This window comes from Phoxinus phoxinus (assembly GCF_949152265.1).
Source record: "Phoxinus phoxinus genome assembly, chromosome: 24".
Lineage (NCBI taxonomy): Eukaryota > Metazoa > Chordata > Actinopteri > Cypriniformes > Leuciscidae > Phoxinus > Phoxinus phoxinus.
This window is the reverse complement of record NC_136899.1, coordinates 15,383,636-15,395,940: the sequence shown is the minus strand read 5'-3', so window position 1 is coordinate 15,395,940 and position 12,305 is coordinate 15,383,636. Positions and strand designations below refer to the sequence as shown.

Below are 12,305 nucleotides of genomic sequence, written 5' to 3'. Positions count from 1 at the left end.
TACGCGTACATTTACAGTCTAACATGGCAAAACAGCTCCACACATAAACAGGAACGCATTTGACACTGCAGAGTATTTCATAGCAATGACTGCAGCGCCCTCTACAGGCCACAGCAAGAAAAGTCACAAAAATACACATCAAACCAGAAACATGATGTGAGATTAGAAAGGTTAAACTTTAATAATGTTTTGTCAATCATCATGGAATCAAATAAAATGAGGAGAGGAACATGGATGAAAAGGTTAAAGGGACATTGTTAGAGAACATCCATTATTCGCAATATGTCGACAAACTAGCGCAGAACTACATTCTCAGAGGGTTACGGTGGATTTTTTTTTTTCTCCTCAGAGTGGTAAGATTCAAATCAAACAGGCTTTACCTGCAACACGACAAGGAAGTGCCTTCCAGAACGCATTCTCTAAATAGATTTATATGTATATATCTCCCCCAACACTTTTGTATTTTAATTTTTTTCAACATTAAGGCCACTTTAAAAAATTAATTTGAAGACCTGACAAGGGGAGGGGAAAATATCATTTTCAAGTTTAAGGTTGAAACGTTGCTCCTCTTTGGCTGGACTGCTGTTAATTCCTGCAGCCAATCAGAGCCCAGGACCTGGTCGACATGGTAACCACAGATATGCAACTGAGGTAGTCTCCCCTCTCTAGTGCCCAAACCGAAAACTCCCAGCTTTGTCATCACAATGCAAGAAAAAAAAAATTCAAATGGTTCAGGAGCTATACTGATGTAGCAAAGACGACGAAAAAAAAAAAACCCTCAGCATTTTTTTTGTGTTTTTTTTGTTTGTTAAATTCTCACACAATGTCTTGAACTCCATCCTCAAAGTGGCTTTTCTCAGGGTTGGCCGATGTCCAGTGGCTCTGCCGGCCAACCAACCCCATGAAGAAATCCACCGAAATAAACATTTGGTGCCTTGTTCGTTTGATGCAGTATCATACGTCTTGGTGAACTTGGTGTCATATAAAGCAGAATTTGAAATTTCAGTCAGTTCCTGTAGCTGCAGCCCGTCTGAATACAGTTGATAAGGGAGGGCCTTTATCAGCCCTGTGTGTGTTTGAGAGGATTTCAATGGCTAAATGTGTCAATGCGTTCATTTGTGGATGTTGCTTGCGTGTGTGTGCGTGTGTGTGTGTGCGCGTGTGTGTGTGTAAGGGCACAGGCGTCTCCAGCTCAGTCAGGACTGCATCAGACAGCTGCAGGTCATGTTCCCCCTGCGAGTCTTACTGTACCACTGGCGGTAGGCTTGGGGGGGAGGGGGAGATGGCTTTTATTTGTCCCCCAGGATGGCGTACTGATTATCTAACTGTAACTGCTGCATGGACCCCTGGCCTTCCCCTTCTCTGACCCGGCTCTTGTGCTTGACCACCTCAAAAGTCTTCTCCATCTCTCTGTCCCTACAACAAGAAAACAGTTTCTCTCAGCATCATTATGCATTATCAGTTAGGTTCAGTTTTTTAATTTACCATGAATCAACTGTCCAACACAATCCAATATTTATGCCGCAATTATAAAAAAGCAAAGCTGCTTTCAAACGTTTATGATCAAAGACTGCATTTAATAACCAAAATTATTTTTGAGATTTTCAAGATCCATGTTCTTCAATAAAAACAGTAATAGTCGAGGGGAGGGGGAGGTGAAAATCAGCCTATCAGAGTGCAAGTAGAATCTTAGTAGACTGGTAGGGTTAGAGTAAGTTGGCATGTAGTTGCAATTATAGTATGCAAGTTACTTAGTGAACAGAATGTGACTAATGGTGAAGCACAGGTAAGCACTGCTACTTGGGCGCAGAAATATCACGCAACACCTGAACCAATCACCACGTGTGATATCTCTGCGCCCAAGTAGCAGTGCTTACTTGTGCTTCACCCCAATTCAATATCTGCCTAGGAAATCACCATTGCTATTTGTACTCGTTGTGAATACGCAGGCCACAAATAGTAAAATAGTAAATCACTTTTACTCACGACATGCCATCTGGCAACAAAGGATTCCATTCATTATGCTAAGCTAGCGGCGGTGCTGCCAGACTAAGACAAAAATGCGTTGCCCACCTATCTAAATGTAGGGGACGGTGGCTTGTTCCTTTAAGCATATAAAATTATTAAAATGTTGCCTATAAGGTAAACACATTTTAGGATGTTTATATATGTTTAATGGATACAGATAGGCCTAGATAGGATTCAGCACGTTACTGACAAAACATTTTTTTAAAATAAAACGTGCATATCTAACAGTTTTCTTCAAATACAATGGTATTTTCCATAGTATTGGGAAGACCAAAAAAATAGTTATTAAGTTTCTGTTTGTCTGTGCAGGACACCAACAGCACATCCGAGTGCAGCACAGGACGTACAGTATTGTGTCATCGGACTTATTTAAACCGGCCAAACCATTCTTGTTTTGTAAGTGTACATTGATGGCCTAAGACACGAAACAAGCGGTTTGTGTGATAAAACGAACAGTATTTATATCGTTTTTATCTCTTTTACACAACCACGTCCATCTGATCTGTTTACTTAGTCTGCGCAAGCGCCGTAATGCTCCGGATTTGGTCTCCTCGCGCGTATACGTCACTCATTGTTTACACCAGAACCTATGCACAGAACAGAGATTGTAGGTAGGACGGCTAATATAAATGGTACAAGTTTGCGCTTATCCGGGATGTTTAAACCGATGTAAAAAAATACATTTACGTAAGCTTGCGCGAACTCATCCGGGAGACCACTTCCGGAGCATTCCGCCGCTTGCGCAGACTAAGTAAACAGATCACTTAGACGTGGTTGTGTAAAAGAGATAAACGATATAAATACTGTTCGTTTTATCACACAAACCGCTTGTTTCGTGTCTTAGGCCATCAATGTGCACTTACGATGGGGAATTTTTTAATTTGGACTTTACTCTGCATGCTTTTGGAGACTGTACCTATATACCTGCATTAAATGACTGACAGACAAGAACGGTTTGACCTTAAAATATCAAAATTGAAACTACTGCGGAGACAAAGACACCTACATCTTGGATGCACTTCAGGTAAGCTAAAACATACCAAAATGTAATTTCAAAGTGAACTATCCCTTTAACTCCATTAATGAGAGTGGCATATTTAAGGCGTACACCACGTTTATACATCAGGCCTCAGGTCTTTAAAACCAGAGGGAAAAAAACGAGGAAGGAAGTCAAAGATACTGATTAAGCAACAATCAGAACACAGGCTTTCTAGAGGAGCTCGGTGACTGCTTACTTGCGAGTCTCCACGTGTCTGGCGGTGGAGAGGAGAGAGGGGAACTGGGCGTCGTTGAAGATCTCTGGAGGCCCTTGAGTTGGGCCTCTTTTAGTAGAGGTTAACCGGGCCCCTGGGGGACGATACACGCCAGGTGCCTTGGGCTCAGGAACCTCAACTTCCTCGACTAACAGAAAAAGACAGATTATTAAGAACTGATCTCATCTAATACTTCTATTAGTTAGCTATTTATACTAGTTAGCTATTTATACTAATGCTGCCGACTCACCCGGAGCAGCTGAAGGGGGGGCGCCGGATTTATTCCAGGGTCCAGAGATTTTATCACCACTGACCAGGATGATCTCACCATCCTCGCCCACTTCCTCCTTCTCATACTCTTCCTCCTCCTTCTCATCACTGTCAGACAGACAAACATAAAAATGTGTAATACAACAACCTCAACTCCAATAATAAAACCATTGACACAACCATTCAATAAGAACAGCATAATAATTATGATCAGGACAGGAGCATGTCAACAGTTTTCTCTTCACACCTCATCTGCAGGGCCTGGAGTCTGAGTCCAGTGTAGTCCACCTCCTTCTGCTCGAATTCCTTCCATTCCTCGTCCTCCTGGGGAGATAGAGAAAGAGCGGTGACTCTTAAGTTGTAAAACTACTTTATTGAAGTCTATGTAACTACGTTTGTGGTTACCAGCACAATAATACATTTTTGGGAGACAGGAGGGAAGCTGAGAGCATCTCACTTTCGACTTGGGGCCGTTTACACAACACCGTTTTCAACAAAAAAACGTATGCATTTTGCCCGTTTATTTACACAACAATGGCATTTGGTGGGCCAGAAACAAGTTTCAAAGTGCAGGTTTATGAAAACAATATCGCTATCATCATGAATTTGTAAAAACTGTAACTTCATGCACAAGTGTATTACGTGTTCAGTCTATATGCGCATAGTGTTTCTTTACAAAGCAACATCGCCAGCTACTGGGCTGGCAGCAGAATACAGTGTTTTTAGTAGTTTTTTGGGGATCCGTGTGAAAGGAGATAGTTTTGACAATGTTGTCGTCTGAACGTGAAAAATGCAAAGTACATCATTGTTGTGTAAAAGTCCCCTTTAATTGTAAATCAAATATATTCTCAACATACACACTGGAAGATCTGTAGCACTGTAGCCCCTTACTGAAAATTTAGGAGCACAAGCTGAACATTTAGGGACACCTTAAAGGGTCATGAAACCCCAAAACAGAAGTCGCCATGGACTTTTTTATTTTTTAGATGTGAACAGATATCTACAGGTTGCACATCATTGAAAACACTAAAAGCACTCATAAAAGTTAATAAGTGGAAATGGTTTATTTTTGCGTTTTCCCGATCAATTTCGTTCTTCCGGGTTGACAAAGCAAAGTCGAGGCAACGTCAGGGAAAATGAGGTATAAGCGCCCCTTCGGAGTGTGTGACTGGCCTGCAGGCCTTGAGCTAAACTGCATTTATTCATGAGAAAGAGCTTGTCCAATCCAATCACTGGGCTGGATTACGCATGAAATCGCATTATAGCGGAGAATAAAAAACAAAAAACATTGGCGCGCGCATGAGAGAGGTTTCTGTCTCGCAATGCGGATCATTCTGTTCATTTACGGACCAAGTTATGGACATATTTCATATACTCTACTGCTCCATCTTCTGCGTTTCTCCCTGGTTTTTGGCAGCTTGTTATATATTAGGGTTAGATTTTTTTCTCTCTCTCTGAGGTCATATTTAAATATTCATGTGTCTGTATAATGAGTGTGTTGCAGGTCTGTGTTTTATTGGTTGTTTTCTCCCCTCTTTCCACCCTCTACTACACTCCCACTTTGAGACTTTTTCCAACTCTGAGGTGAACAAGGCTTAAAACAGGGGGACTAAAACAGTTTGAAATGCTGGATAAAGTTGTGAGAAGCAATTATGTCTGATATCAGCAACAACATTGTGAACTTTCAAAAAGACACGTAAACTTGGCCATTAACAAAAAAAAAGACCCAGATTAACATTAATTTTTGAGTAGCATCAATTAAACAAACTAAAATGTGTATATGTTATGTATATGAAGACGTTATCAGTGACAAGATGATTGTCCAGCCAGTTTACAGTGACAGGATGCTGGGTGTCTATGTGGGAACATGGTCTTAACGTCACAATGAAAAAGGGCGTGGTCTTGGTTTCTCTCTATCTGTTGTCAAGTGGATTTTGAGAAGTGGGAAACCTTGCAGGGATGGGTTTAAAGTTGACGGTAGTTGCTATAGTGCTTTCTTCTCTGATGTTTATCTAAGTGAAATGGCATTAACAATAAAACAAAAGAAGGGTGGGGCTTTGTCCATCAGGAAAGGAATTGATGGAAAGTTGGATCATTTGCAATTGCTGCGATTATCCGGGAGAAATGTGTTAACCGGTAGAGATTTTGGACTTTCGTCTCTCGTGGTTAAGCTCACGTAACGTTTTACGGTGTCACAAAAGCTTATCGTTTGCCTGCGTTTTGAATTGCTGTGTTTAAAAAAAAGTGATTTTTAACAGTTGAAGCGCAGTAAGCAGCGAAGTACAACTCATTTCGGTATGTGCGTGTGCTGTCAAAGATTTTCTCAGCGCTGTCTGAAAGATGCCGGCACATGAAAGCTCATAAAGCGCATGAGAAGAACTGAACAGAGGGCTTTTTGCGGACTAATTGGGCTCGAACTGTTAAATACACATACTTGTGTCAAAGTGACCATCTCTTCACAAGAACACAGTCATTTAACCTTTTTCCTAATGAACAAACAGTTGAGAAAGAAAGCGCTCTAGAATATTGGATGCATGCAGTCGGTCTTAAAGTGACAGCATCCAAATTTACCTGCTGTCGTTATTAATGTTAATCCAACAACAACAAAAAAAGAACTCTTCACTGAATCACTTTTGTAACTTAAAAATAAGTGTATATTTATTTTACACAGTGAAGACTACGCAGTGTTTTTTTATACATTTGATTACTTTAACCCCTTATCAAGCGCCCCTATTTTTGAGAATTTTCTGAAAACGGCATACCCAAATACAAATGTCTGTAGCTCTTAAACCCTATGGTCCACATTCATAATTCTTGTCTTTTTTTAAACTAGACAATTGAAACTTTGTTACCCAAGAGTCAATTTTAACTCAAAGTTGAATAGGAAAAGAGTAAAACAAGGTAAATTGACATGAAAGTGACTTACGATTTCTTTGAATGAACTTAACTTAGGGAAAAATTGATCAGACTTTTATGTCAAAGGCCTGAAAACACCATAAAGATAAAATTGAATGTCTGGACATGTTTTGAGTCAAATTTGAGATTGATACTCCCAAAAATGTAGTTTCTGTAAGCTTTTATTGATGAAAAGTATAGGCGTCCTTTCCAAAAACCTATTTGGAGACTCCAATAGACACCTGATAACCAAATGACATAAGAGTAAACAGTACATACTACATGCATGTATATCAATTCAAGACTGTTTTGCCCATCAAACCACACAATAAAAAACTATTTCAGCAAAACATTTTAACATTTTAACAAAATACCCTTTATTTTGATCAATTCTAATAGCAAAAACAGTGAAATAAAACGTCTATCATTAAATGTATAGCCTAGACATTCCAGAAGTGACCGTTTTCCAACTAATGTATAATATATATATATATAAAAAATAGTTTTAGAACATTTGTAATTAGAACAGTGTTTTTTACTCAAATAAATTACAGTAAACGGATTATTATAATGGATATCCTATTACTTTCTGCTGCTCTTCGTCGCTTCTCCTCTCCACCTTCTTCAAAACACCACCAAAGTATTCTGTAGTCGACGATCAATGGTAGAGATGTTCAGATATAAGCTTTGGATTAAATCCGTGTGTTTATATACTGTCTATGGTTTATTCGAACTCCGTGGGCAAAACATTGTAAAACAACGCTATGTGTGTGTATGTGTCGGCGCACTATGTGTGTGCGCTCTTGCGTGTGGAATGGCGAAAGCGCACGTGTGAATGAAAAGTTTGCGCTTTGTTCTTGTATTACACGTTTCATGCAAGCAGATTCGTCAATCACTGCATCGATGTTGGTTGGTCAATACTCCCATCAATCAAAACTTTGCTGACTAGACATTGGCTGGCTTTATCCAGGCTTTTATCCAGTTGAAAACCGAGGAGCGCGATTGACAGTTCGCGCATCCGGTAAAATGCTCCCTTTTTGTTTTAGTCAATAACAAAGCCTGTGATTGAAGGATAGACACGAGGGAGGGCTCAATTTACCCGGAAGATTCCAAACTACGGGGGAGATATGGCTTTTGAACGTTGGAATCGATATTTCATTGAAAATGAACATGATGGATTACTCTAACTCAAAACGCTCATGTAAACAAAGGAGGATATTTAGTTTTTTTCCCTATTTTGTTGTTGTTTTGGATTAAACAGTGGGATGCATTTTGAAGAGTAGACCCTTACATTGAAATGTATGCTGGTGTTTCTTGGATTCGTCCGAACTGATCTGAACCATACGCGATCAAAGATAAGTATTGCCGTTCATTGTGTTCATGTTTACAAGGTCAGTCAGTCAGCATTTAATTTAACCCTTTCCTCTCTGGTGTATTGATTGCAAAAGCAAGCTCAGAACATGATTCTTGAGTGTTTTAGCTTTCAAATGATGCATAGTTTATGATAGTTGATTGAATATTTGTTATAAAACAAAGCCGATAAAAAGTAATAAAAGTTTAGCCACGCCCCTTCGGCCCGCCCGCGGGCCGGTGCTTGATAAGGAGTTAAACAAATCATGTATTTTTTATTTTGAGGTAGGTCAATTGTATTTGTCTTTGATTGTAGTTTGTTTTCCTATTTGCTTGTAATTAGTTTCTGTTCTTTATCACGGTTTGTCTTCAGTAATTTTTTTCTTAGCTAGTATTAGTTTTTTGCAATATTGAAAATGGTAACAATTATTATGAAATTTCAACGGTTTCAAATTTTATTATCATAAAACCCTTATTTAAAGCAAAAATAACAATATCGGGATATACCGTATATCTCTACCGCGAAATAAAATTACTATCGTGATATAAGATTTCAGTCATATCTCCCACTATGTGTAATGTATTATTACACATAATCTATGTGCACGGATAAATCACTAATAATAAATACAGCAATAAAAAAAAAAAATCTATTTTTATTTTCATGGTGACTTCAAACAGACGAAACAATTGGTTAAGATCTGCATATGAGACCAGTCTTGACATTTTCAAAGAAAGGTCCAGCTTTGATTATCTAAAAAATTAACCATGCATACACTGATTGATCACATAAGATATATAACATGCATTTAGAAAATAGATAGAGTGAATTTCCATTTCACTACGACTTCATAGACACAATTATGACGTGCATTATGGCAGATATTATCTCGATATCTGTTACACATTCAAAACTAGGCTATATACGTTTTCTTCCTAAAAGAGAATGTATTTTTCGGGCACAGAGGGCAAATTGGAAAGCAACACAACTGACTTACAATATTTCTCGATGTGCATCACAATATGAAAAGTGCAGGATTTAATTAATGCGATGTGATGTCATTGCATACTCATTAGCATACCGTTAGCTATTCTGTAACGACATGAGCAACGAGCATATGGTGGCGTTGGAGGACAGTTACAGGATCAGTTATAAGACCCCTGCAAGACTTACAGGATTGATTCCCCAAGGAACAGTATGATGTCACATCACCCAACATACGTCACTTCAGACACGACTTCTACTTAAGGGAGAAATTAAAGGCATGGTTCGCCCAAAAATGACAATTCTGTCGCCATTCACACACCCTCGTGTTGCTCCATTCCCATTTGAAATGTTAGTGACTAGTTAGTACTGTTCTATTGCCTTTAATTGTAAGAACATTTTTTGAAACTGAAGTAAATGACTGATACTGTCACTATTTTACTGTTCTGTTAAAAACCTAATTTTGTTATTTTATTTTTTAAGAGGAAAAGTCGAGCAGGGTAAGTAAATCATGCCCGAAATTGATTTTAAAGTTCATTGTAGATGTAAAAAGCCTAATAGCTTTCAGAATCACAAACACATGATGGCTAGAACACAACATCACATTAACTTTCCCTTATAGACAAATTAAACATAATAGCCCTTTGTTAGTGTGATTCAGCTGTCACAAAGCCGAGTGAACTGCGTGCTCAGCCCACATTGCTCAACGTTTCAAGCGCGTTTTGGATGTTCGCTAGCCTAGGCAAGGCGGCTCGCGGGTTTGTGACGCAGCCGGTGTGTTTTTTGACTCTGCATTACCTTCTCCATCTGCGCGTCCTGGTTCTCACTCTTCGTCGACTTCTCCTTCTCCCTTTTCGTCTTTTTCAACACCATTACGGTTCCTCCGGTCGCCTGCTCCTTTCCCTTGACCTTCTCCTTCTTTTTCTTCTTGTCGCGCTTGGCGAAGAAGTCGTCCAGACTCTTCTCCACGCCGGCCGGAGCCACATCCGCCATCTTATCCCCAAATTTCCTTCACTTGACACTAAAAAAGCTTAGAAATAATCAGATCAGCGTCTGAAACGACAGCAAACGAGCCTTTGCGTGTGTGTCTGCCCGATAATCCGTGTTTCAGGTGAATCCGCAGGTTAACGGTGTGCTGAGAGCAACCTAGCACTCACCAGCTGAAAGTGTGACACACACTCGCCCAATGCACCGGATAGGGTTGCTTCCGATCTGACCCGGATGGGAAAGCAGATTTGTGTTTGACAGTTCTGCTATCCAATCGCTGAGCACTATGTTAGTTTTTAGACCAATCATATCGCAGGGTGAAGTGATTTTGCGAGATTGTGCAACTATTTTGTTTTAGTAGTTATACAAGACTTGTTGAGTAATTTAGTTAACAAATTAAAGAAAACATTTCTACTGATACATGTACATGTAGTGCCGTTTTATACTGAATAAAAAACAAAACACGATTGCATAAAAGAGGCACACAAGCAGAAATTACTCAACTTTTCTCAATATTACTCAACCTTTATTTATAGAGCACGTTTAAAAACAACAGGAGTTGAACCAATGTGTTTTACAATACACATAATATACTCTTTATAATAGCTACCAAAACCTGCCTATTTATATTTAAAATGTAGTCAAAAGATAAAGGATACAAATGTTTTTTAAAAACAGATTTTAAAACGTTGAGCGACAAGGCTGCTCTGACATGAAGTGGAAGCTTGTTCCAGAGTGGTTCCCAAACATTTTTTTTAATTGGGGGCATTAAACACAGTCACACCTTTTCCATTAACGATTTCCCCCCCATACATTTTTCATGTTTTATGTCAAATTCTTAAAATTCCATTAATTGCATTATTCATATTATAAATAAAGCAATACATTTAACTAAATCAACAAGTAGAACCAAATTAAACAAAAGCCATCTTTGCACTGCAGTGGCACAAGCTGCATTTACTGTATTTACACACTGTTTAATGCTGCTCAGAGGTGGCAAGAATGCAATTAAAATGGCATAAACAATGTCATGAGATAATGTTTTAAACAAAAAAATGTTCAATAAAAAAAAATAGTAAATTATGGTAAATATATTTTTAAATATTAAACTAAAATCGTCAGTAGGTGGCGACAAGTCACTGTCTTAATGAGTGAGTCATTCATTCATTCATTCAAAAACAAATCAAGTGAAGTGTATTTATGAATGGATAATTTAATCATTGACTCTCCTGATTAATTCAAAGCCATAGAATCGTTCAATAACTTCACAGTGATAACAGGAAAATTATGCATATCAGCTGTTTTTCAGGTCAGTTCAGATTCAGTTCCATTGTAAATAAAAAGCATCAATTATTAAATCTTAACATCTATAAATAGTTCTGCAAAAAAAAAAATGTCATCATCCAGCTCAGTTCAGTTCTCATACCACAGCATCAGTCAGATCAATAATATTGTTGAATATTAGAGTGGATGATTATGATTTTACTTTTCTAACTTTAGTTAATGTTGCTGTTTGAGCATAAACAACATGCTGAAATCGATCTCTTTGGAGGTCTGTGTCTACATTTGTTCTTCATGCTAGTAAGTACTAAAACTCAACTTTTACAAAGGCAGTCATACCCCAGTTTGGGAACCACTGGTTTGGGGCCTACAATAGTGGTCTGAGCTGTCGACACGACAGATCTCGTCACAGTTGATGTTGTTGGTGCGTCCTACGATGTGAATAGAGGCTGATCCTTGACGCACATGGCCGGCCACAGGCGTCGCACACAAACTGGCTAGATGTTGTTACAGATGTTAAGGCATTGTGCTTTCTGCGTCTTCGTTTGTCTACTGCAGTAGTGATTGGGAGTGTATGGCAGTATGGCACTGTGCTCGCCATGATGTCCTGTCTGCAGCCATCTCTTCAAGGTCATTTGGGTCCATGTTGCATAGTTTCAAATTGGCTTTGAGGCCGTCCTTGTAGCGTTTTAGTTGCCCTCCTTGAGAGCGCATGCTGCTCTGGAGCTGGCCATAAAAAACCTGCTTCGGTAGGCGTGAATCTGCCATGCGTACAACATGTCCAGACCAGCGAAACTGCGCAGCAAGCAGGAAGGCCTCAATACCAGTGATGCCACAGGTCTGAAGTACCTCAGTATTTGGAGCTTTATCCTGCCATTTGACATGTGCAATACAACGGAGACAGCGCATATGGAACTGATCAAGTTTGGTAATCTGCCAGCGATAAATGGTCCAGGACTCAGATCCATACAACAGCACTGTGAGGATGACTGCCTTATATACTGCCACATTTGTGTCCAGCCGAATGCCGTGCTCATCCCATACTCTCTTGGACAGTCGACCGAAGGCAAAACTAGCTTTTGCGATGCGGGCACTGATGTCGGAGTCCGCTGTCGTATCAGCTGCGAGAATGCTACCGAGGTAGCAGAATTTGTCAACGGCCGCCAGCACTGTCTCACCTGCAGTAATTGCTGGTGGATTGGAGTTTGACTTGTTCACCGCTTGAAGCATGACTTCTGTCTTCTTTAGACTGACAG

General features: G+C 39.4%; 1 protein-coding gene across 1 annotated transcript; it reads right to left on the bottom strand.

Annotated features, from left to right (window-relative positions):
• Positions 1-166: 166 nt before the first annotated feature.
• cdv3 (carnitine deficiency-associated gene expressed in ventricle 3) lies at positions 167-10,030 on the bottom strand. The gene is made up of 5 exons (XM_079602127.1): positions 9,580-10,030; positions 3,799-3,875; positions 3,532-3,659; positions 3,264-3,429; positions 167-1,416 (listed from the first exon to the last, which is right to left on the bottom strand). The coding sequence occupies exons 1-5, from the start codon at positions 9,772-9,774 to the stop codon at positions 1,290-1,292; spliced, it is 693 nt and encodes a 230-aa protein (XP_079458253.1). The 5' UTR covers positions 9,775-10,030; the 3' UTR covers positions 167-1,289.
• Positions 10,031-12,305: the final 2,275 nt, after the last annotated feature.